At 28.2% G+C, this 27,620-nt stretch overlaps 2 protein-coding genes across 3 annotated transcripts in view; both read left to right on the forward strand.

Annotated features, from left to right (window-relative positions):
- The first annotated feature begins 1,250 nt into the window (after positions 1-1,250).
- Positions 1,251-27,620, forward strand: part of LOC112592298 (transient receptor potential protein) — a 28,366-nt gene continuing 1,996 nt past the window's right edge. The window contains exons 1-15 of one of the 2 annotated variants that reach the window (XM_025336319.1): positions 1,251-1,314; positions 1,417-1,583; positions 2,098-2,338; positions 2,457-2,599; positions 3,822-4,023; positions 4,118-4,288; positions 7,011-7,245; positions 7,829-7,981; positions 8,284-8,429; positions 22,663-22,769; positions 24,337-24,470; positions 24,631-24,754; positions 26,099-26,294; positions 26,355-26,519; positions 26,581-26,803. In XM_025336319.1, the coding sequence (XP_025192104.1) occupies positions 1,426-1,583; positions 2,098-2,338; positions 2,457-2,599; positions 3,822-4,023; positions 4,118-4,288; positions 7,011-7,245; positions 7,829-7,981; positions 8,284-8,429; positions 22,663-22,769; positions 24,337-24,470; positions 24,631-24,754; positions 26,099-26,294; positions 26,355-26,519; positions 26,581-26,803 (2,398 nt within the window). In that variant the 5' untranslated portion in view covers positions 1,251-1,314; positions 1,417-1,425. Of the gene's footprint in view, positions 1,315-1,416; positions 1,584-2,097; positions 2,339-2,456; positions 2,600-3,821; positions 4,024-4,117; positions 4,289-7,010; positions 7,246-7,828; positions 7,982-8,283; positions 8,430-22,662; positions 22,770-24,336; positions 24,471-24,630; positions 24,755-26,098; positions 26,295-26,354; positions 26,520-26,580; positions 26,804-27,620 lie in introns of those variants that run through there. The other variant, XM_025336320.1, reaches the window with a different exon arrangement.
- Positions 12,905-18,522, forward strand: LOC112592297 (cleavage and polyadenylation specificity factor subunit 1). Its single transcript, XM_025336318.1, has 4 exons — positions 12,905-13,763; positions 13,827-15,497; positions 15,562-15,936; positions 16,961-18,522. Exons 1-4 carry the CDS (start codon positions 13,095-13,097, stop codon positions 18,251-18,253), a joined length of 4,008 nt encoding a protein of 1,335 aa, XP_025192103.1. The 5' UTR covers positions 12,905-13,094; the 3' UTR covers positions 18,254-18,522.

The following is a 27,620-nucleotide window of genomic DNA, read 5'->3' on the forward strand; positions in this document are numbered from 1 at the left end:
TTTTACGCTACCATTCTACATAGAATTTTCTAAACCCTGCAAATTAGAATACGATATATAAATAAAGAATAATGAAAATAATATGAACGAGATTCTTTTAAACATGTACTAGCCACTAGTGTTATACACCCTATAATTATTTTAAATCTCCTACAGTATATTTATGATTTTACAATGCTGGTGTACGCGTACGTGGTTTTATAAAATTAAATCTCATCATCTATGAAAATGAACGGAGAATAATAACATGTTAAGTGCATGAATTTCGTGAACTTTAGAACCATCACTCGTGCAATTTTCTTTATCCGGTGCAGCCCGAGTTTTACTTTGTCTACCTGATCACGTGGTTCTATATCTCTTTTGATAAGCTTGCACTGAGGGTAATTCGTACGCACACTAGTTCATTTTACATGCCTGGACAATTACACGGATGTTGAACCCCACGCCCCTTAAGTTAAACGAAACTTCGACTGTTAATGGACTTTGAATTTTATACTCCCTAATTGGATATAATGGCAGGTTACTACCGTTGTACATAATTTTAAGGTTAAACCCATCTCGCTTAAAATTTGTAAGTAGAAAATATAGTTTCTTTTCCCGGTCCTTTCTTCAAACGCTGGTCCCGTATATGCACTCCATTATTATTATTGTTACTTTAATATACTCTCGTCTATTCTATGTCCGCCCGCTCGCTAAATCCGGTGTTATTAACGCGACGTGACGACAAGTCAGTACTCAGTAGGTATATTCTAGACTCGTTTCTGTACGTGAACTGACTTTTTTACGTCTCTTCATTGTACAGACAGGCATTGTTAATCACGGTGTAAATATTATATATGGATTACTATTATTATTATTAATTTTTTTTTTTTTACAGTCTTTTTAATGACGCACGGTGGAAATCCTTTTCAGTGAAAGAAACGGTAATATTCTTTTAATCCTTTTGGGGTAATTTATTATTTTCACGTCGTGCTCGGGATATTTTTTTTTCACGTACATATCGTTAAATTTTGATACGGATTTTGTGTTGAATTCAAGCTGTTTGTGACGACCGACCGTTCATATTAGTACGTTACGGTCGTACACTCGTGCGATGTATACAATAACGAACGAATTAGCTCAAATGTCAATAACACTAATCCAAACGCGGGTCAACAAACAGCCTGTGTAGCTGCAAAAGTGCATAGATAATATAACTAGCTGTAAGGTTTCCACCGGAGTCCAGAGCTTTGTGCTTTTTTAGTGGGACAGTTCGTTTTAGGTAATCGTTTGTGCGGTTCTCCTTAGGGAATACTATAGCCTGTCCCCGTTTGCGTGAGTAAAAAGACACAAAAAAAATAAAAATATTAGACCAGCTGATAGCGTTGTCTAAGGTCGCTTGTTACATTGCGCAATGTTAATGTGGTATAATTCCAGGTTCTCATAATGCCGAAATCTCAGTCAAAAGAAGACCTTATTGGCTCCAAAGAGCAGCTGCGTGGAGATCGTAAATCATTCGTCTTACCGCCCGATTATGTGTTATCGCCCACAGAAAAAAAGTTTCTGTTGCTCGCAGAACGAGGAGATTGTGCGTCTGTTCAGAGGTATGTAAACTATATCATGAGAGTAAACGGCATCCTAGAAAAATAATTATTATGTAATTTTAATTACATCGAATCGAAAAAAAATTACTTTAATTCAGAGAAATCATCCATAAATGTTTGAATATTTTATTTATTTCTGTTAATATTGGTTAATATTAATAAGTAGTAAAAAAACCACCATGTTATTGATCCTTGAAATAGCAAAGCGAATTTAGTCTGTATAAAATGTATTATTTTTATATAGATATTAATAAGAAATTTATAAACTAAACTTAAACTTTATATTTTAATTTTGTTTTTTTTATCATACTTAAAATTGAACTATATAAACATACAATGACATAACATGAATTAATAATTGTAATTAATATTGAATATTATGTGTTCAAGTTAATCACTGACAGAATTAGTCAATATTTTTTATATCATATTCATTACTATGTTATATATTGTATAACCCCGGAGAGTGCTGAAATTAATAATAGGTATAAGAAAATAATAATATTTTATGTAGGTTATTGGAAGAACACAAAGGTCAGCCGGATGTACTCAATATTGACTGCACGGACCCATTGAACAGATCGGCATTGATAACAGCAATCGAAAATGAAAACATGGATTTGATACAATTGTTGCTCAAATCAGGGATCAAGGTCAAAGATGCATTGCTGCACGCTATCAAGGAAGAGTACGTGGAAGCGGTGGAACTTTTACTGGAATGGGAGGAAAAGATACACGTCGTTGGAGATCCTTACGTAAGTTTGTGTCAACCTGACCTAAGACACGAAAATATTCTTATACGTGCACATGCATGCACTTACACGTACGTTATCCATATGACCTATATGATCTATGTATAATAAATTATTACAGTCTTGGGAAGCAGTTGAATCGTCGGCTTCGACGTTTACGCCTGACATCACGCCATTAACACTTGCAGCTCACATGAACAACTATGAAATATTAAAGATCCTTTTGGACAGAGGTGCTACATTGCCCATGCCTCATGACGTCAGGTTCGCCAAAAACAAATTACAATATAATATATAATTTTTGCAAACGTTTAATATTCATTAGTTAAAATTAAATTACATGACGTTAGTCGTAAATGCCAAAAAACGTTCGTAGAATAGAATTAATTAATGGGTAGTATTATGCAAATGGTTGATGTATACAACATGGAAATGACTATACTACTACAGGGCGGCCACTTACGCTTCTATAAAATAACTGGCGATAGGGTTTTTTGTATGTTATGTAGTTTGTACATAAAATGTTATAATATTTTATATTTATTAATACACTGTGGTATAGTTAAATTAAGTGTTAAATAATGTTGAACCAAAGACAGTAATTTTTGGTTGTGTATTGTGTAATGTATAGTATGTATTTTGCAATTAGATATTTATGAATATAAACTAAATACATTAAAAACGTAAATCATTTTAATTTATAACCATAGCTGGTAAGTTTAAAAACTAATTCAATACTAGATTAAATGTAACGTGCACTCATACGGGTTCGTACATTTCGGCTATCCCTTAATAATTTTATATTTAAAAACCAAGTTTAATCAAGAAGAAAAAAATTTGGTTAAAGTAATAAAATAATTTGTTGGTATTCAGTCGATAAAATTATTAGATAAGAGATATATAATAAACGTGTTGAGTAAAATGTTGTTTGAGCGCAAAATGCAATAATAATAAAAATAATAATAATTCACTACATACGTTCCCTTTTAGCTGTTCCGAATTTTATAAGGTTATACTAAAATTATACTAAACAAATATTTGTATGAATTCATAAATAGGATTACTTATTGATGGGTTGATGTTTTTTAAACATTTTCATTTTTCCATTACTATTTTAATGTTTTAATACATTTTTTTTAACAAAATATGTAAAATGATCTTAGGTAAATGCAATTTAAATAGTTATAAAATAATACATGTTTTTAAGCCGATTATAATTAAATATACTTATTAATTACTGTTTAGTGATTGGCAAAAAGTTCATCAAACTATTACGTAACTAGTGGGAGGAAAGAAAGGGAGAGGGTGAAATCACAGTTCTATTATTTTGTTATAATTGTATATCATGGTTAATCGATTGTATCAAAAAATAAATTAATATTAATGTTAAATATTATTACTTCAAACTCGAAAAAAATATTTTTATTGTATACGCTCGTATTATACTGCAAATACATCTGACGGTCATTTTCATTAATTATTTCAGGTGTGGTTGTGATGAGTGTATCACGTCAAACACACAAGATTCGCTTCGACACTCGCATTCGAGAATAAACGCGTACAAAGCGCTTTCGTCTCCATCTCTAATAGCACTATCCTCAAGAGATCCGCTGCTGACCGCTTTCGAATTGAGTTGGGAGCTTCGCCGACTTAGTACCATGGAATCTGAGTTTAGAAATGAATATAATGTGAGTAATATTGGGTAGGGTATTTCGCGTTAATTTTTGTACGCATATCGTTACTTATTATATTATTGAACTATTTTTAATCACGCATGTACAGGAGATGAGAAACACTGTTCAAACATTTGCTACGTCACTGTTGGATCACGTGAGGACGTCGTACGAACTGGAAATTATGTTGAATCACAATCCTAAAGGTGATCCATGGGAACCGGGCGAAAGGCTGACCCTGGAACGTTTAAAATTGGCTATCAAATACAAACAAAAAGCGGTAATATTATTGACGGAAATTAATATTTCAACAATTATTATAATAGAATAATATCTAATAAAAATAATAAATTATTTTTAGAAATATTTTTATACAACTCTATAAATTAAAATCTGTTTTCATGTTTGATTTTTAGAACTCACCAAGATAAAAAAAAAAAAAACAAAAAAAAAATCACTAAATAATATAATTTCCTAGAAAAATTTGTAATCACTTCAGTCCAAGCATTAAAAATGTTATTTAAAGATTAGGTTGAATGTAAAAATAATAAACATGCTTAATAATAATTATTAATTATCATCCACTGGACAATGTATGTTATACAATATAGTGTCGTACATTTCTGCAGAATTTATTACAAAGATTTTTACACCATTACCTAATATCATTATCATTATTATTATTATGAGGTTAAGACTATAGGTAGTTTTTCTTCTGCTATTTTAATTAAAAAAACTGATGTCATTACAATGAAAACCCAAAATGATATCGATTGAAATAGTTCCTCTAATAATAGATTATATTGCATGCAATAATACATTTATAGTGCACTTAAGAATTATCAAAATTATAAAAAATTGCTATTCATTCTTACTACTAAATATAATTTATTGTATTCTTGACCATAATATAACTCTATTAAAATCTAACATTTTAAATAAAATGTCTTTGATTAATATCTAAATTTACAAATAAAATAATAGCTTATTGTTGAATTAAAGCATAAATCATTAGTTAATAAAAAAAATCAACTACATTACGCATATTTCCTTAAAAATGAATAAAAACATAAAATTATTAATAAAATTGTATGTATAAATAAGACACTATTTTCTATATCGTAGTTTTTTTATTTTTTTTATTATTATTATCAATAATTTTGTCATTGTTTTAAGGTATACTATGTTTATATTTTTCAATTTACATTTTTTTATACATTTATTTATATAATCAATAAATAAACTATTAAAACGCTATAACAAAATAAATATTTAAATATTATCTCTGTAACATATTTGAATAAAAAAAAATTAGTTTTTCAAAATTATGACTCTTTTGTTGTTTATTTTTTATGAAGCAATTTTTTAAAATTTTTATAGTAGTGTCATGTTATCATGATTAAAAGTATTTTTAATATACAGAATAAATCACCAAGCATAATTTTTACTCTTTTTTTCTTACTTAATAATACATTTGTCCAAATTATTCTAATTGTTAAAGTTTTTTATTATACTTATTTGAAGACCATATAGTTTAAAATTTAGGATATTTTTTGTACTAGTTAAGACTTAAGGAGTGTTTTGTGGAGATTCAAGCTTCTGTTTTTCAAATGAAAACTTTCTTTTCTACTGTAAAATACTTAGTAGACAATTTTTTGGAAAATTTAAATTTAAAGGTTAATAACCAATAGGTCCGCCATAATAATTTAGGAAGGTATTGCTTATGAGAGCCTATGGCACGTCTTAATAACTAGTAATAATCTATTAATTATTTGTAAAAATGATCTACTTTAATAAATACCAGACCTAATGTTGTATGTTTTTTATACTTTTTTAAATTCTGTTTTATTACTTTTATCGTTATTCCTTAGTATACAAACAATTTAATTCTTTTTCTTCTTCGACTTTTTACAGGTCTTTCAGGCCCACTGCTACAACATCATATTGCCTTCACTCTCTTCTATATGTTGCCGTTTCTTCCGCATTCCTTACTCCCAACATCATGAGGTCTTCTTTAATTCTATTTGTCCATATTTGTCAGGGTCGTCCCTTGGATCTTTTTGCGTTTGGTTTCCATGTAGTTATTTGTCCAATTAGTCCTTTTGATCTCCATACATGTCCAACTCAACCTATTCGCACACTATATATACATTTTAATAATAAAAATATTATTCTTTGAATTTTTAATTAGGTAAATCTATATTTATTTTTCAAAATATTTATTTACTAAATAATTTATGATAAAATAACAAGGGTTTCTTTTGAAAAACAGAAATTTATATCCCTATAGAAGACTCCTAAGTAGTACAAAAATATCAATCATTAAAAAATATGGTCTTAAAGTTAATTTAAAAATTCTAAGAATTAGAATAAATTCATTATTAAATAAAATTAAAAATTGTTGTGTGTATAATTGGCGAATCAACATGTATTTAAAATATAAAAAGTTGGTCGAATTTTTTATTATATTATAAAATATAATACATCTTGAGTATTGTAAATAACTCAAATGTTAAAATATTTATGAAATAATTTGTATTTACTGTAATCGTACTTAAAACTTAAATAATTCTAATCCTTGTAATTATAAATAACTAATCGATAGTATTTAGTTGAAATATAATAAGCATAATGTTTATGAATATATTATGTTAATGTGCACACATTTAATACTATATAATAAACAAAGTATAATGAAAAATATACTATCTATAATATGTTTATTTATAACTTTTAGCAGTTTTAACTTATAACTTATAAGTATATAATACATTAATACCATAAAAGTATTTTTGTTTGCGAATATTTTACAAAATAAATCATAAAATTACATTGTATTATTACCATTCACTGAATAAGATTTCTAAAAATTATAGCTGAAAAAAAATATAAATCAATAATATTATAAATATGTAACGATTGTAATATAAATCGAACGCAAATTGCAATGCATATCAATGTACTAAATATTATGATTAAGTCAGTTTTTTTTTAATTTACAGTTTGTAGCTCATCCAAACGTTCAACAATTGTTGGCTGCCATCTGGTACGACGGTTTACCTGGTTTTCGTCGGAAAAGTATGGTCGGACAAATGATTGAAGTTGGAAAACTTGGTGCGATGTTCGCAATGTACGGTTCGATGTACATGCTAAATCCAGATTCAAAAATGGGCCAACTTATGAAGAAACCGTTTATAAAATTCGTCTGTCATTCATCTTCGTACGCATTTTTTTTGAGTACGTGAAAATAATTATGTACAGTAACATCAAAGTTAGAGATATCACTACCTATATTATTGTTTCCGGGGAATAAGTGTAATATTAAAATAATTATTTAAATCTATATCTTTTCACAAAACAATGGAATATCGCAACTTTCAATACATATTTCAAAAAGAATTAATATTTTTTCATTTTTGGTGTGTGTATGTGCTAAAAGGCAATTAGTTAAGTTTAAGTACTAGTTAAATAATTATCACAATATGTTAACTTATTCAAAAATAAACATGCAAAATATTTTAAAGTTCCCTAAAAATAAAATTTATTAAATTATTTTGTTTAAAATGGAATAAAAAATTATAGGTTTGCTTTATATGCTTTATATTTATTAAGTTGTACAAATTTATATTTTTTTAAAAATATATTATACTTACCCATTATTATTAAAATAAAAAGGTCATTTCATGAAACTATTTAATATTACCTTTAACTTTGGACGCATTATTTAACTTTAAATACATAAAGCATAAGCAGACTTTCTCCATACAACTACTTCCGTTTCGCATTAATTTTAACATGTTTATATTGTTCTAAAATACAGCGTTACTAGCCTTAGCATCTCAAAGAGCCGAGTTTTTAGCCTTGGAATGGATTGATACTGACTGGACAAAATCAATACTAGAGGAAATGACTAGAAAAGAAAGAGGATCTATACCCGGACCAATAGAATGTGGTATCATACTGTACATCATAAGTGAGTTTATTTTATATATATTATATTTAGCTGATAAATATATGATAATAGTACAGTTTTAATTATACGTGTAATACACATACCTATTATTAAAAGCTTACTAAAAAAAATAAAGGCAGTGAGATAATAATATTTATCCAATGACGTGTACTAGGAATTAAAGATTTAAAGTATTAGATACTCGTAATAAAGACAAATTATTCTAACGTTAAAACTTTTGAATGAATAGAAAAATTTGAAATTACACATGCGCAAAAAATATCATTAACGTGTGCCTATAGACTATACAATATGTGCTACAGGTTTAATATGGCGAGAAGCGCATTCTCTGTACTCGGATGGTCTGATTGAATATGCAGCTGATTTATGGAACATAGTAGACTTCATAACCAACGTATTCTATATGGTATGGATAAGTTTGCGGTTTTCGTCTTGGTACATTGTTCAGGTAAGTTTTTCAGTTAATTTACTTCAAGCGAGCTTAAAAATAAATTAGGCGGGTATATAAGGGTATAGATTTTTAAATTTAAAACAAAGATAATACTTAAACCTGAAATATTATTGTGGTAATACGCCTATTTATAACGATTTTTCCATTTTGTTGCAAAAAATAAAAAATAAAACGTCAGGTATGCAAGTAAAGAATTAAAGTTTATTTGTTTATTCTTATTTCATTATATGTATATTTGTCCTGAAGCTAAACAGATGTATATGTATATATTATATGCCACAAAAGTCATACGAACCACATTAAAGTTTTAAAACATCAAGGAATAAAATAATATTTTTGAAATATATAATATATACTATAAATGACTATATAAGTTATAAGTATTAAGTTTATAATATAATATAATAAGAAAATCGTAAAAATTCACTGTGGGAATACGCGTTAGAACAATATATGAACATGTTTAAAACAGAAAACAAAAAGCTTTCTTTCCTCGCGTCTATACAGTCATTATGAAACACACCGTAAATTCGTTGAGTAGATAAAAATAAAATAAAATACTTGACTTTTTAAAAATGTTTTTTTAGTACACAATTTTTGTTACTTAAATAAATTATAGTTTTTATTTTTTATTTTTATTTCATCATTCGGGATAATTCTACAATATTTACCCATTTTATTTTGTTGACAAAAATTAAAATATTTGCAGACCACAAGCCGAAAGTAATGCAGTTACAAAATGTCAAAAAAAAAAAGATTATTAAATATATGCAATATACACATTACCTAGATATTTTATTTGTAAATTACTTTAATTCAATACACCCGCAGTGGTGAATAACAATTATAACATAATTATTACTTACTTGAAAAATGTCTTAATAATGTTTTTTTTTTTATATCAACTAATAATAGTAACAGAAAAATCATATTAATCGTATTATTAAGGGAGATATTTGTTAAAAAATGGATATTTATTACATAGTATACAATTAAAAATATCGTAAAAGCATATAAAAATAATATCTAAGTATACCAACATACGTAAAATATGGGCTGTTTATACTTGTCCTAATAAACGGTTACCTATTAAATACACAAAAATATGTTGTATAATAACGAATTTTACTTAAATACGTATTCATTTTTAGTTTTAAATAACGTAACCGCTAAAGTTACGGTTTCCAAGCTGAAACTAAAGTTGTTGCGATTTACGACTGACGGTGCTGACCAAAGCAACCGGCCGGAACATAATATATACTACCTAGTAGGTACTTACTTACCGCTTATGGACCAATATAGTCGTCGACCACAAATCACAGCTTGGAAACCGTACTTCAGCTATGAATGTATACGATGGTACTAAGAACAAGGTATAATCGTAATTATTAACTTTTTGATGGTCAAATCCTTTGGTGTCCTAACTCATAATGCTATCAGTCAGAATAATGTTAATGACATTATGAATTATGATAAATAATAAAATCCGACGTTACAAAAGGATAAATGAAACTGAAATGGGCAATCCATCTGTGGCGGATTGTTATGAGTAAGGCTATTGACTTACAGGAGTTTGCATGTTTTTCAATAATTATTCAAAACATAGCTAAGTAATATAGAAATTTCTTTCTCAGTGCTAGAAGTTTAAAGCATTCATTCTTATTTTGCATATTCAATTCTTTTTTTTCTTTTAAGTGCATATTTTGTTATACTTGTACTATAAATACATACTTCACATATTTTATTAAAAAAAAAAAAAATTCAAAACAATATGTGACATAGAGAGTAATATTTTGAGTCACTGTAAATTGCGTCCCATTTTTAATTTGTTGTGTAAATTGCTGCTCGAGTATATTTTATACATACGTGAAGTGCGACCAGGATATATTTTGTATATATGTAAATTACGGCCGACGTATAATTTGTATAAAATTAATTTATTTATTGACATCAATATTTTGCTTTCCATTTTTCAGACTTGGAACAAGCAATATAATTGTTTTAGTATTGGTACGGTTAAAAATATTCCTTGTTGCTGTTTTTTGTTTATAATTAAAAAATGTATTATTAACAATTATTAATAAAATATTAGGTAAAAATGTGTATCATTAAAAAATATATTTAAAAAAAAAGTTGTAATTAAGAAACTGGTAAAAATTTGTAAGATAATTTCCGAATATAGTCTAATTAAGTAATTTCTTTTTGCTTGCAATTCATACATTTTTTTAAGTATAAATGTTTGTTTTTCAGTCTTTTTTTTTTTGCTTTTTGTTTCCTTACTTCTCAAGCTGATAATATATACATCGTAGATTATTAGTTATTAGTTATTACTAATCTTTAAATTGTACAGCCGACCAGAAATTGGAATATCCCGGGCTGCAATTTACGTATGTCATAAAAATATACGGGTCGCAATTTACATAGTATATGACTATAACCTTTTTTCGGGGACGCAATTTACAGACTCAGAATGTTTTATACGTAGGTAATAGGTATTATACAATATTTAATATTAATTTTTTAGAAATTAAAAAAATATAGATTAAAATGATTAAATATAAATAATTGAATATTATACCGTGTGTTTTCCCGATTATTTGTGTATTGTAAAAAACATAGTCGGTCGATAAGGAATACGCCGAATACGGTCAGTTGATGTAAATTTGTCTATTTTGTCTCGTACTATCGTATGTGTTTTCGTCTGGCGTTGACATAGTTAGTTTAATATGAAAGACAAGTAAAGTTTTTTTGTTGTGAACATTAAATTAAAAACGCCTTATTTAATTTATAAATAAATTCATAATTTTTTATTTTTTAATGAATAAAATAAAATATTTTTTAGAGCATAAAATCCCTAGCCCTAGTAATTTATTTTTGATGTGAACCAATTGCAAGCAGAATGCAGAAATTAATGAATATGAGATTACCATTTTAATATTATTAACAGCGGTTAAGTCGCCCTATAGGTAGAGCAATTGTCGTCTGGTTAAATCTATTAAATTATTGATTGAATATTTTTTGATTTTATAAACCTCGGCTGTACACTTTGCCTTTTTTAGTTTTATCATTGTTTAAAGAACAGACAGATAGTGGTAATAAAATAGAATATAATTCATTATCAATGATTATGTAAAGTATTATAATAATTATTGTTGTCGCGGTGCCGTTTATTCTAATAATCTTACAACCCGTTCGGAATCCCAAATAATATATATTGTGTAATACAATATACATATAAAAATATAGTATTCGTGTTGACCGACTGTCAGTGGCGCCGAGTTATATAAATTTAAGTGAAGCAAAATCAAAATATTTACACACCCACCTACCCACCACTAAGGATTTTAACTTATATTATTTTAACATATATAATATGTAGCGATCGCTTCATTTCATGTATAGGTTCGGCGCCACTACCGACTGTCAATATACTTAACTATTGTTTACGTTTTGTTTCAGTTGTTTTTTGTTAAAAATCAGTCGAATATTTTGTTAGTATAATATAAGCTTCGACCACATACACTTTGCTTTTAGAATAAAATAGTTATTAATTTATTTTATATTTATATAGAATAGCTCTATTAGGTTAAACGACAAAGTATTTTAATTTATAGATACAATAGCGAAAACGAAATGCATTCATTCATAAAATTATAATAACGATTTTGTTATCGGTAACCAATGGCAACCGTAACCGGTGAACAAAAACATATTCAATTTTCGTATGCCGAAATAAAATTCATATGGTTGCCACTTTGTAGCGACTATTAATATGGGTCGAAAAACAAAGAGATACTCACTCTTACCGAGTCCAAAGGAATTTATTCGTTTATTTTGTATTAGTTTTACTATTAACGGTCCAGTAGAATTTTTGAGACTGTAGTGGACAGAGAAAAAAGATTTATTTTCATGTATACACTATACAGATTATATTATATTATTATTATTATTGTTATTATTCAACACGTACTGACGGACTTGCGTGGACTTGAACCTAATCCGGATTATTATTTTTCAAGATCACAATACGTTGCTTAAAATATTATGAATTCAACGGTACACAATAGTTAGTCGGCAGACCACGACTTCGTTAGACGCTGACCGTGGCTGCCACGACGTTAAGTAGTTATTATTTATAAAACTTAATACCTTATAATATCACGATCTAAGGACGAAAGTGGTGAATACTGATTTAAGACCAAAGACTAAAGAGTAGGTAGTGATTAATGATAATAATTAATAATTATTGTTATTAACAATATTAACGTAAGTGACCGGGGATATTGCGGAATTATCTAAGACCGTAGATCAGATAATAAAACAAAATCTTATCATTATTTTGAGGTTATGTTTACGTTGGTTATCACAAAGCGGCTAACAAATAATAATATTATATAATTTTAATATACCTTTATATATTATGGTTCGTTGAGTTATAATTCATAATTTATCAATTTGTTTATTATTTCAAATTCAAACACTCGTTTTTAAATTTTTTTCGTTAGCCGTATAAATATTACAATAGTCAATAATTTAAATCATAATAGACATGTGTTATTAAGTCGTATTTTATCTTTACATGCGTCGAGAGCGCAAACGTCTTTACTGATGTAAGTAATTCACTAGTCACTTAAATCGCGGAATTTCGTCACATTGACCATAATGTTTTCGCTGTGTAAACAAACCCGCGTACCAACTTGTGTGGAGCATGCTGTTTATTGTTATTTCTTCAACCGTGTGGAAAAATGTCTGGTGGTGGCCGGAGTTAACATTCTACGAGTCTACAGGCTGGTACCGACCGATACAACATGTCAGCCGCCTAAAACCAAATTTGAATGTCTAGCCCAATACACATTGTTTGGCAATATCATGTGTCTGCAGTCGGTGACGTTGTGTCCGAGTTCGCCAGATGCATTACTACTTAGCTTTTCCGAGGCCAAGTTCAGTTTAGTTGAATACGATCGTGACACACACAGTCTACGAACACTGTCGTTACATTATTTCGAAGATGATAAATTTAAAAACGGCCATACTCAACATTGGAATCCACCATTGATTAGAGTTGATCCAGATGGCCGGTGTGTAGTTGGTTTAGTTTATGGAAATTATTTTGTTGTCCTACCGTTTGGCCGTACAATCGAAGATAACGCTAAGGGTGCTCAAGTTATGCCTAGCTATACAATACCGATATCTACGATAGACCCCAAGATGAATAACATTATGGATTTTGATTTCTTACATGGATATTATGAACCAACTTTACTTATCCTCTATGAGCCAGTTAAGACTTTTGCTGGACGTATAGCAGTAAGGAAAGATACATGTGCAATGGTGAGTTTTTTATAATATTATGTATAATTATAATATTTGTAACATTATAAAAAATGTTTACAGGTGGCTATTTCACTAAATATTCAACAGCATGTTCATCCAGTAATTTGGTCGTTGGATTCACTCCCATATGATTGTCAAAAAGTAATTGCTGTATCTCGTCCGATAGGCGGTGTTTTGATTATGGCAGTTAATTCACTAATCTACCTCAACCAAAGTGTACCTCCATTTGGTGTTGCTCTTAATTCCATAGCCAAAACTTTAACAAACTTTCCTTTAGGACAACAAGAAGATATTAATCTTGTTTTGGATCGTGCTACTTCCACATTCATATCAAGTGATAAGCTTGTGACATCATTATGTAATGGTGATCTTTACGTGATCACACTGTATGCTGATAGCATGCGTGCAGTTAGAAGTTTTCATTTTGAAAAATGTGCTTCTAGTGTCCTAACTACATGTATAACCGTATGTTTAGATTCATATCTGTTTCTTGGATCCAGACTAGGAAATTCATTACTTTTGAGATATTATGCTCGATCTCAGAGCAATGATGATGAACCCAGCATAAAGCGTAAAAAAACTGATGAAACTGATGAAGATCTCATTGAATTAGAAGTATACGGAAGCGAAGTACAGACATCAATTTGTTTAGAAAGTTATAGTTTTGAAGTATGTGACAGTATTATAAATATCGGACCATGCAGTCAAGCATCTTTAGGAGAGCCAGCTTATATTTCTGATGAATTTAATAATGATGAGCATGATGTAGAGTTATTATGTACATCTGGTCATGGCAAAAATGGAGCACTAAGTGTACTTCATCGTTCCATTAAACCTCAATTAGTCACTACTTTTCATCTAGATGGTTACAAAGATATGTGGACTGTTCACGGTGAAAGTGATTTCCATTCATTTATGATATTAACAAACTTAGATTCAACTTTAATTCTTCAAACTGGACAAGAAATCAATGAATTAGATTCTTCAGGCTATGCTACGCGTGAGCATACAGTTTTTGTATGTAACATGAATAAATTTGTTTTACAAGTCTTAAGGTATTCTGTAAGGTTGCTTAATGGTTCTGATCAACTGCAAAGTGTGTCCTTGGATTTTGGTTCTCCAATAATACATGGATCTAGTTGTAATCCGTACGCTGTATTGTTGACCGAAGATGGACAAATAATAGTGCTAACTATAAAATCAACAGGAAGGATTTTACTCATGCGTCCCACAAATTTTGAACAAATACCACACACAAAGACTTTGGCTGTGTACCGTGATGTAAGTGGCTTATTTTCAAGCACTATGCCACAAGCTGAGATCCCTTTGATAGATCCAAAATTAAAGCACGAAAATTTTGCCAGTGATTATGTAGAAGACGAAGAAGAAATGTTATATGGCGATACAAGAGATCCTTCCTCAAAAGAAACATCTCATAATTCAGTTTCTAACAAAAACACTATGTGGTGGTTAAAGTTCTTAGAACAACCAACACCAACATTTTGGGTTGTTTTAACTCGAGACAATGGATACATGGAAATTTATACCCTACCTGATTTTATAATAAAATATCGAGCAGCCAACATAGATGAATCTCCTATGATTCTTAAAGACAGTTTAGAAGAAGGTTGTTATTTCCCTAAAAAAACTGAAATAATAAAAGAAATTTTGATAGCACCATTAGGATATCAAGACAAAAGACCTATTATGTTTGTTAGATTAGATAATGAGGTAACTAGATTTTTAAATATTGTAAATGTTTTTATGTTTGTAAATTAATTTAAAACTTTTATAGGTGGTTATTTATGGAATACATAGACATCCAGAAGGTACATTAAAGATGCGCTTTCATAAAATGACTTCATTGCTAACGTTTCAGTCAAGATCGGGTAATCCTTTGGAAGGAACTTCATTGCTTCGTTATTTCAATAAAGTTGCTGGTCACAATGGTGTTTTTATCTGTGGACAAAATCCTCATTTAGTTTTACTCACTATACGAGGCGAACTACGGTGTCATCCATTACATATAGATGGACCAATAATTTGTTTTGCTCCTTTTCATAATATTAATTGTTCTCAAGGTTTTTTGTACTTCAATTCTGATCACAAGTTAAGAATTTCTATTTTGCCTACACATTTATCATATGACGAACCTTGGCCATTAAGAAAGGTATAGTTTATCTTTAAATTTGAAAAAAAAGTTTCTTATGTGAATACCAGTAAATATATAAATGGTTAAAAAATTGTATTTAACATCAAACTCTTAGTTACAAACAACATTATTCATTTATATTAAATGAAATCTATTTTGATATTTTACATTGACCACCTTTATTCTACATTGACAATTTAATTAATTTTAATTTCTTTGAGAGAATAATATTCTTTAAAAGATTATATTAAATATGTGATGTAAGATAATTCTTTAAAGCTTAAGCGAGAGGTAATATTGCAGATATTAGTTGCTTTACTGATGCACACTTAACTATTACTTGATTGAATTTAAAATTTACAATGTAAATAATTTCCTTATAGTAAAAACATATATTTTGTTGTCTAAATAATTAAATAATGTTCATTATTTACTTCGATAGCTTAAAATAAGAAAAAAAGTATAGACAGTTTCTAAAGTAGAAACCATATATTTTTTGCCATACATTATAATATTTTGTTTGAATTTAATTTTCTTTCTATTAAATTATTTTATTGTTAGTAAATTTTAACACTAAATTATAATGTCTAGTTTTATAAGAATGTATAGTTTTTAGAATCAATTTTAATTTTTTTAAATTTAAAACAAACTCTGTATTGAATATAAGTCGCTTAGTTGTAATTTTATAATGTTATACATAGAAAGAAAATTACTATAAAAGATATAAAAGGTAAATATAATATTTTTTCTATGTGCTTCAGTGTGACAAAAACATTTGTTAACAATACACCAATAATTAAATTAATATTTTTGAATTATTACAAAATATGGGTTAAGAAATTATGTTAAAAAGAATATAGAATTTTAAATAAATTGAAATAATGTTTGGATGTTTGTGATAAAAAAAAAAAAATCTCTGACCATTTATACATTCACAGTTAATCCATAAGCTGATTCATATTTAAAAAAAAAATAAAATTTATTCTGTACATTATATATTTAAATTTATTGTGATTATTACTAAATAACTTTTATTGTTTAGGTTCCACTTCGTAAAACACCACATTTTATAGCTTACCACTTGGAAACTAAAACGTATTGTGTGGTGACTTCAACATCTGAATTATCTGCTGCATATTATCGATTTAATGGCGAAGACAAAGAACTGACTACTGAAGAACGTGATCCTCTGTTTCCATTACCCAGTCATGAAGTGTTTACGTTGGAACTGTTTTCTCCTGCATCTTGGGAACCAATACCAGATACAAGCATTGAGACTGAAGATTGGGAGCATATTACTTGTTTGAAAAATGTTGCTTTGGCATATGAAGGAGCTCGTAGTGGTCTCAAGGGTTATATAGCAATGGGTACTAATTACAGTTATTCAGAAGATATTACAAGTAGAGGACGTATATTTTTATTTGATATTATCGATGTCGTCCCAGAGCCTGGTAAGCCATTGACAAAAAATAAAATAAAAATGATTTATGCTAAAGAACAAAAAGGTCCTGTAACAGCTATTACCCATGTAGTTGGGTTTCTAGTGACTGCTGTGGGCCAGAAAATATATATTTGGCAGCTCAAAGATAATGATTTAATTGGCATAGCATTTATAGATACTGAAGTCTATGTCCATCAGATGTTGAGCATTAAAAGTTTAATATTAGTTGCTGATCTCTTTAAGTCCATTACACTCCTGCGATTTCAAGAAGAATATCGTACATTGTCTTTAGTATGTCGTGATTCAAAACCATTGGAAGTATTTGATATTAATTTTCTTATTGACAATGCCGAACTTGGTTTCTTGGCATCTGATAGAGATCAAAATTTACTTCTCTACCTTTACCAACCAATGGCTCGAGAAAGTTATGGTGGCCAACATTTAATACGACGTGGTGATTTTAATATAGGATCTAACGTAAATTCATTCTTCAGACTTCGTTGTAAACAATCCACACTTCCACCGGAACGGAGAGAGGCTATAGGCTCTAATAGACGACATGTGACTATGTACACCACCTTGGATGGTTCAATTGGGTATATTGTACCAATACATGAAAAAAACTACAGAAGGCTATTAACATTGCAAAACATGTTAGTGCGAAATATATCACATCTGGCAGGATTAAACCCAAAAGCTTATCGTAGTTTTAAAGCAACTGCACCCGAGAGAATGAATCAAGCCAGGAGAATAATTGATGGCGAACTTGTATGGATGTATGTGACGTGTATGAATGCTAGACAACGTAATGAAATTGCCAACAAAGTCGGCGTAAAGACCATAGAGTTGTTACAAGACATTTATGAACTAGATCGTACCACTTGGCATTTTTAATGTCTGGATTTACATATTGAAATACGTTCCTAATGTCTTAACTGCAGCATAACAATATTTTGTTGTGGGCAATCAACTTTGTGTTCTAGATCAGGGTGTTAGTTTAAAAAAATATCTTTCATTGGATTTTTATTCTTATGATAGGTATACTATATCTAGAATAGTATTTTACCACTGATATGAAACAAATCACTGATAAATTATGTGTGAAAAATTGTTATGTATTAATTCTAGTTTTGTATAAAAAAAAAAAATCTTAAAAATATTTATTTTTTTCATGTGTGTACCTTTGTATATATATTTTTTCTATTTAAAAATTGTATTCCTATTGTGTATTTTTTTCAGAGGCAGATTTTTTTAATGATTGTTTTGTGTTTGGAGATAATTCTTGTAACTAGTTGAATTATTATTAATTTAATTTTTATTATTGTGTGTCTAAGATTGTAGTTTATAGTGTATTTAATGTATACACATAGACCAACTATACCTAGTATTGTAAGATTTAAAAAAGGCTCATCTATTTGAAAGTATACCATTGTTAGGGGTTTAGTATATAGTTTATTTAATGTAATGATGCATACATATAACTTACTGTAAATAATGTTGTAATATTCAGGAAGTACTTGCCCGTTTCAGGCTATACAATTTTTAAGGATATCAAGAGACTATTGAATACTTATTTAGAAAATTTATTGACCTATAAGACTTATTTTTGCAGTGATAAAAAAATCATAAATAGTAAAATTTTGTTTTATTACTAATCTACACTTAATGCCCATATTTTATTACTCGATATAAACTTTTATTATTATTATTTATTTATTTTTTATGTAGTTAATTATTAATCAACTAAACGATAATTACTTATTTTACAGCTTATACACAAAACATTTCTTAGATAGATCTTCTAGATAATTGGATGGGAAATGTAATGACAAGTACTAAACAACAAGTACCTATCTACTTAACAATATAGTACCTACATGTCCTACATAGATAATTTAAATACACGTTAAATTAAAGTACAATTTGTTACAATAGTTCCTGGCACTTACTGGGGGAGTTCAATAATAAGGTACCTATTTATTAAATTATATTATAATCCACGATTTAGTAATATGAAGTACCTATGTATTTTTATTGGGTAGGTAAATAATTTAGAATTAGGTTTCGAAAAAATTTCATTAAGAAATGTTTGATGTTTAATTATTTCTTACTCATAATTACTGATCAAATATCTTTGTTCGTATTTTTTAAAATAATAAAAAAATTATAAACGTGTTAAAAAAAAAGTAAATAATCAACACTATAACGTGAACCTTTAAAAATAATATGAAAATACGTTGGTACGTAAACAAAGAGTGATTAAAATTTATTTCGTATTATTTCCTATTAGTAATTTATTTTCTATTAGTAGTTGGTATGGTATGTTCAAATAATTTTGACCGAAAATATTGCATATAATTATTATACTATTATAATATCATGTATTATTACCTATTTATAGATAGCCGTAAGGTACCTTCTAAATGGTGTATAAACCTAAAAATTAGATACCTCTACATCAGGACAATTTAGAAAAAAATTAACTGTGATGATACCTAAGCATCTAATTTGCCATCCTCTGCATAGGTATGTTTTCTTTTTTATTTGACACGGAAGTAATGATAATTAAAAGGGACAGTCTTTAAAATAGCACCCCATTCAAAGTTGGCGGAAACAATATTATTATAGACACGCTTCTCGAATAAAAATAATTTAAAACTTATGTCACCTTAGTAGCTTGCATCGCCTATAATATATTTGTAACATTATTGTTAGTAACTTTCTAAATTCGGTAGGTTGAGACTAACTTTTAACAAAAAAATAAAGTACCTACCTACCTATGATATTATGTGTTAGTAGCGAGTGTCAAACGTGGAATGTCATGATATGTGAACATTACCTATATGATGTATCTATAGTATTTTCTTGGTGATAGTTGGAAAAAAATAAGACTGTTATGCGAGGACGTGTAAAATTTAATTATTTTATAAATTACACAATAATAATGTAAAAAAAAAAAATTAGAAGTAAAATTAATTGCATTCGTCAATCTGCACGTTGAATTTTATAAAATTCTAAGCTTTTTCACGCATTCGTTAATCAAAATTTTAATAAACAAAAAAAAAAAAAAAAACTTTCTTATACCTTGAAAATGTAATACAAATATTACTAAGTATATTTATAATTAATGTACCTACCTATCTCTCATTGGTGTGTTACGATGCCTATAATAGGGTCATCTTAAATAAAATAATTATAATAAATTATGAAATACGATTAACACTTTAAAAGTTGTAATATGCTAAAACTTATGTACAAACTATACGAATAGGTAAAATGAAAACAATAAACCTTAAATATGATGATGATTATAAAATTCATTACATCGCTTTCAATTGTTACGAGCGATTGATTTTAGAAAATCAAATACACTATAATTTCATTGTTTTGGGTTCTCGGACACAGTTCTTTCAACCTTTTTACTATTAAATAGTCTGAGTCAGCTTTGGTTTTATTTATGTTAGACGACTCGCCTACATTATTTAATGCTAACTTTGTCAGTTACCTACCTGCAACTTACATTTATCTATTTACAATAGGTAACTATCGGTTGTCGGGTTGCGGTATCTTTTGTGGAAACTCAAACAAATAACATCTATTTGGTCAGTTGCGGAGACGTCGGAGTTATACTTAGATACCTACTCGGTTACATCTCGATCGCGTAAATAATTTATAAAATAATTCTCATAAATAATTTATATTTAATTAAATTTAACATGCCCGTCGCATAATTGCCTTGTTTTTCACTCTGGAGATTTCGTTCCCGAAATTCATTATTGGACCACGGTAAAATAAACTTTATTCGATATTTAAATGTATATAAAGTGCTTAAAATCAAACTAAATACATATTGTAGGTATATGAAAAAATGATTTATTATTGGATAGAATAAACGTTAATATATGACGTATATGGTAGGTACCTACCTATATACAACGCTGTGTCGACATTTAAATCTTTACCAGCTTAAAATAAAAATAAAAAAAAAATTGAGACTTGTCCGTAAACTTTAATATCGGAGATATACGATTGCGTTCGAAAATGAGTGTAACATTGACAACATAATATACTACTCGGTATAGGTATTCAGTAACGAATAACAATAATATAGTAATATTTTCAAATAAACATAATAGTAAATTAATTGTTTAAATGTTTAGTGAAAAGTGTGTGTTTCTATTGATTGTACCTATTATTCAATTAGGCGTATGATATAAAAAAATAATAATAATAAAGAAATTTTGTATAATTCTAATTATTAACACTATTAAAATAAAGCCAATAGTACCTATATAGCTAATTAAAAAAATAATAAATATTGCAATAATATGCAATAATAACTGTATACTTGATACAATAAAAGTACAAATTATAAATTAAAACCTTTGTGTCGACAGCCATCGTTTCTAAACTACAGCAACGTTGCATTAAGTTTGGGTTTAGTCAGACGCGGATATATGAGGGGGGCAATGGGAGCGATGACCCCTTCAATTAATCAAACATTTTTAATTATTCATTATTATTATTACATTTACTTCTGACAATAACACAAATTATGTAATCGAGTAGGTATTTATTTTTGTTTTTGTGTGTATAATACATAATATATAATATGTACGAATGTACGATGATTCGTGAATCTTAAATCTTTCTAATTATAAGTCGGTAATTTCTAATTGTACTTACACTGACTACACTGATATATGAAATCGTGCAAAGTGGCGTATCCGGAGGGGAGGCACCAGAGGCCATACCCCCTCTCATTGGCCATACTTGCTATGTTTTTTTTTTAAAGATTTATGTTCTTTATTCGTATGCATCAGGAGTGGTAAACTGTCGGCTCACGAGCCTTTTTTATCTGATGACCTTATTTCTTTTACCGCTTAATTTTTTTCTTTTTTTTATGTATATTTAGTGTATGCGCCCTCCTCTCCTAAAGACAATTCTGGATACGCCACTGGTCGCGCATCATCATTCTTGTCGTAATCAACCGCATTATTTATACATTTATAATATTTTAAATTTAGTAACTTAAATAAAAATTGTTTAACTTATTTTATATTGTTGATTGAAACATTATTTATTTTTAACATAAATTATTATGTTACGAACTACGTAGTTCAACAGTCCTATTATATAAGGATTATATAACACAATGTCTATAGTATAAAAGACTTTCTTTCTAATCAATACCCTGGATCCGCGCTTGAGATAGGTAGAATGTTCATAATCGTAAAATTATTAGTCCATGGACTAAATCTACATTAAATAATTGTATCTTTATGTTTTATTTGATCGTTTAGAGAGAATACAATGAAGGGTTAGACCCTTGGAAGCCACGAGAAGACTGGGATAAATTCGACCCTCATCTAGTGTCCGAGGGAGCATTTGCCGCTGCCATGATATTCAGGTAAAAAATGTAAAATATTTAATAATTCACGTTTACCTCTCGTGCAGCATGGTATATATACATAACATTATCGTCTTATACCCTTCTATGTACATTTTGGGGAAAGAATGTTATGTTTTTGTGTGAACTGATGAATTTCATAACCAGCTAGGCTTGCAAATATTTATGTGCAAAACAGCATGTTAAAATACATAATTTTTTTTGAAAATGTTAATTTTTACTTTAGAAAAAACTGGTGAAACCTATTGCTGTCTCTTTCCATGAACCTGTTTTAATTATATAGTTATTTTAGGCGGCATCCATTTAGGAGTAGTGTTGCCCGAGTCTTGTGTTTAGGTCAGGCGACGACCTGACCAAATTTTTAAAAGGTGACGACGATCAGAGGGGGGCTGGACGTTTTTGCAATATTTTAATCAACATAATATACTTGGTTACTTGATGAAAATAAAAAATTTATATTAATACTTATTTATTTAGGTACCTAGTTGGTAGTTCAGAGACTTCTCTGTCTTAGTTGATTTCTAATAGCTATAATAATGAAATATAAAAATAATGAATCAAATTAGCTATTAGGTACGTAGGCGTAGGCTTGTGGCCGCTGAGGTGGCTTAGGGTCGTTGTATTTTCATTTTTTTCATTTGGCCTAAGTACATGTTTAGAAGTTAGGCGCCACTGTTTGGGAGAATGACTCAAATTAACATGTCGTTTGAGTGAATTTAAACATATCATTTGGGAAATATTTACATGCTCACTGTCTAATAAATTATATAGGTTAGCTCATATGTGTATATTTTTATCATTAAAGTAAAATTTATATTGATTTATACGTTCTTCGGTTATTTTTTCCTTTTTTAAAGACTGAGGAATTTCAGTTAACTTTAAATTATATGGTCAAAAATATTTAGTGTGAGTACTGAGTATATATTATAAAAGTTGTCGTACAGTATATTATTTCCTCCATAACGAATACATCGGTTACAGGTTACATATAGTTATTTATTCATAAGTCCACAATCCACACTAATTGAAAATCGAAGAGCTTTTTTGCTACTTTTCATGTACGTACCTATACAGACACAAAACAAAATAAAAACATAAAAATACACTTACAACATTGTGAAATCAACAAATTCATCACTCAGCTCAGTACCTATCTAATATATTATATTTGAGTTCATTATTACGTATAATGATAATTGTAAAATTTTAACTGACGAATACTTTAAAATTTAAATTTATCATTTTAGTAGCATCGAATCCAACTATGAATTTTTTCAATAAATTCAATAGCTGGGCAGTAATAAAATGTTTCAACATTATTTTTAAAAATATATCAAAAATTTACCAATAATATAAGTCATAGTTTCAAGTTTTTCAACCGACGATATTCAAAAGCGATCGCGTGATGCGTGAATTCTCCCATAAAATTGTACACACATATGTATATAATAATAATAATAATGAATAAGCCAATAATATATACCATGTACTTCACAAAGATTGGTTATTAGCTATATAATCCGTATGGCTTCTAAGATTACATTAATATTTCGTTGACGTTTTATAGTTTCTTAAAGCTCGTGCATATATTCAGCGTAAACCCTCACCTGGGACCACTTCAGATATCGTTAGGTCGTATGATCATCGACATCATAAAATTCTTCTTCATCTACACACTAGTGCTTTGCGCTTTCGGATGCGGTAATATATTTTAAATATTTACTTTATCACTGTGATTTATTGATTAACGCCACGTTCGTTACCTATATATTATACTCTAATAATATTACAATATGATACGTTATGTTTTAATATAGACATCTGATACTTTGGTTTTTATTTTTACTTCGTTCGTATATAGGTTTAAATCAGTTGCTTTGGTATTACGCGGACTTAGAGTCGAAAAAATGTTATCACGACAATAGTGACGTGGCTGACTTTGAACAAGAAGAAAAGGCCTGTTCGACGTGGAGACGATTTGCCAAGTTTGTATTCATTGTACCTATTATTAGCATCAACCATTTAAAATCTGCAATATTTTTTATATTATTTGAAAACATTGTTTATACTAAAATTGGTAAAATCTTACGGTTTTTGGGCAATCTGCGTTATATTTAACTGAATAGGCATTTGATTAAGCAATTTAAATTTTTTAGTTAATGGAATGATATTAAACATGTTTTGCATATTATGATCATATTCTGTATGAGATATTCTTTTAACTCCGCATTTGTAGTTTAAATATCTGAAAAAAATTATTTTGAACAAAACTTAAACTGTAACATAATTGTGAAATAGCCTAACTTAAAAGGCTTGTTTAAGTTTGGATCGTACTATAGAATAATAAAAATTTTTTAAGGCTAATTCGTTATTAAAATTCGTACATATTTTTTTTATTTAACCTAATTTTATAAAAAAAAAATTGTCATACAGTCAATGTGATAAATCATTCAATATTATTAGTATATCAGAAAAACTTAGACTAAAATTTTTCGTACGCCTATGGTTTATACTCTGTTATTTACCTAGGACTTTTTTTAAATTGAGTGAATTTAAGATTCAATAAATATGTATTTATAATAATTATAAATATTATAAATAATATAATATTAATATTTTATTTTTTTATAATATTATTATTATTTTATTTATTTATAATTTTTTAATATGTATTTTAATACATTTGTATAATATATTATTATATCAGGTCGATCCAATTTGAAATTGTTAAAAACAACTGTACCATATTACCTATGTTATATATTTGTATATTACAAATAATATATATAAATATGTTAGTACAGGCACAATTTTAATTTTTTTTTCTTTAAGGGGTAAAATTCTGGTTAAATGTTTACCAAAAGACTTGTTGGGAGTTTTTACTTTCCACATTCTTCTTCAGTATACCTTTTGGAATCTTTTATATTTTTTTATGATATTTTATTGATACATTATAAATATTAAAAAAACCTCTCCTGATGAAGGTGTAAGGGGTTATCACTCTACACACCCCGACCCGCCTTTAAAAATATAAATGATATTATTAATTTTTTAGAGAATTAAAATTTAAAGATAAAAAATTAACATGATATACCATATACCTATACTTATATATTTTTATCAAAGTCTAACAGGGGCATTTAAAAAGTTTCCTACTGTTATTATTAGATACCTATTAATTATTATATAAATGCATTAATAAAATTTAAAAGCTTGTTTACAACTTTTAAATAGTAAATAGTTATTATTTTTTGCAAGAAAGTACTTTTTGTGTGGTGAAAATATCTTTATAACATTACATATTATTGAAACACTGTCGCTTTTTATAGTATATTTGAAACATCGCAGTCTTTATTTTGGGCTGGTTTTGGACTCGTTGATCTGACAGCATTTGACCTAACCGGAATTAAGAGCTTCACTAGATTTTGGGGTCTATTGTTATTCGGATCATACTCAGTGATCAACATAATCGTTTTGCTAAACATGCTTATCGCTATGATGTCCAACTCGTATCAGATAATTTCGGTAAGATTCGGAGCTCGATTGATGAGCTCACATATTTAATAATTTATTTTTATCTTAAAGGAACGGTCTGACATGGAATGGAAGTTTGCTCGGAGTTCGTTATGGATTTCGTACTTTGAGGACGGAGATACTGTGCCGGCCCCTTTCAATTTGTTTCCGTCACTGAAAAATATCAAACGCATGATAGGCATCGAAAAACCTAAGCAAACATCCGGGTCAATGATTGTAATAATATTCAAACAAACCATTGTATAACTAGTAGTGATTTAATTGTATTTGGTTATAGTTTAAGTCAAGGGAAAAAGCGACAACTCGACATGATATTGTTATGCGGTTATTGGTGAGGCGCTATGTGACAGCGGAACAACGCAAGAGTGAAGAATTTGGCATCACGGAAGATGACGTAATGGAAATACGACAAGATATATCGTCGATGAGATTCGAGATGATAGATATATTCAAGCAAAACGGGTACAAAACACCTAAAAAGGAACACGATTCTAATGTTGGTAAGAATTAACAGTTTATTTACTATAAAAATAAATTATATAACTAAAGACCGGATTTATATGCATTTTAAAATGTAAAATATGCATGCGAACATACACTAAAAAAAGTCAAAATATGCAAGAAAAAATTTGAATTTTTATTAAATTTTATATTTGACTTAAATTTTTCAATGATAATTATTTATTATTTTTATTTAAATTTTCATAAACAAAAAGTATGAGAAGTATAATATAAAAAATATACCTACAATACAAAAATGTAATTTAATTTTTAATCATTAGGTAATACATTGTAAAAAATAGTTTATTAAAATTTAACAGTAGATATATTGGTGATATAAATAGGAAAAAGTATGGTTTAATGTAGTATGTTAATTGGATAAACAATAAATTACCAAAGGTTATTTTTTGAGACGTAAAATATTTGATATTATATAAACGTACCTATAGTTTGTTTTTTTTTTTTTTTTTGCTCAACACTGTTTGGATCGTTAGATGTACGGTTTTTTGTTGAAATATGCAAAAATATGCTGTATAAAACGTTGATACTAAATCAATCAATTAATGATTTGTGGACATTCATTGACTGTTTTTATATTATAATGTTGAAAATAGCAACATGCAATTTATGCAAAATCCGGTTTTTAGATATATCCATATGGGAGGGTGATATATTGATATAAAATTTAACTTTCTATAAATTAATTTTTATTTCGTATAATATTAATTATTTTATTGTTCATTTGTAGAATTCATTTTTAAAATATTGAAATTATAATTTGAAAGTTAAATTTGAATATTTTAGTTCAAAAATATG

The sequence above is a fragment of the Melanaphis sacchari genome, unplaced genomic scaffold, assembly GCF_002803265.2.
Source record: "Melanaphis sacchari strain LSU unplaced genomic scaffold, SCAv2.0 Contig167_pilon_pilon, whole genome shotgun sequence".
NCBI lineage: Eukaryota > Metazoa > Arthropoda > Insecta > Hemiptera > Aphididae > Melanaphis > Melanaphis sacchari.

Coding starts and splice junctions, on each gene's coding strand:
- LOC112592297 (XM_025336318.1), top strand. CDS start 13,095: ATGTTTTCGCTGTGTAAACAAACCCGCGTACCAACTTGTGTGGAGCAT. Junction 13,764..13,826: donor GGAAAGATACATGTGCAATG/GTGAGTTTTTTA, acceptor AAATGTTTACAG/GTGGCTATTTCACTAAATAT. Junction 15,937..16,960: donor AACCTTGGCCATTAAGAAAG/GTATAGTTTATC, acceptor TTTATTGTTTAG/GTTCCACTTCGTAAAACACC.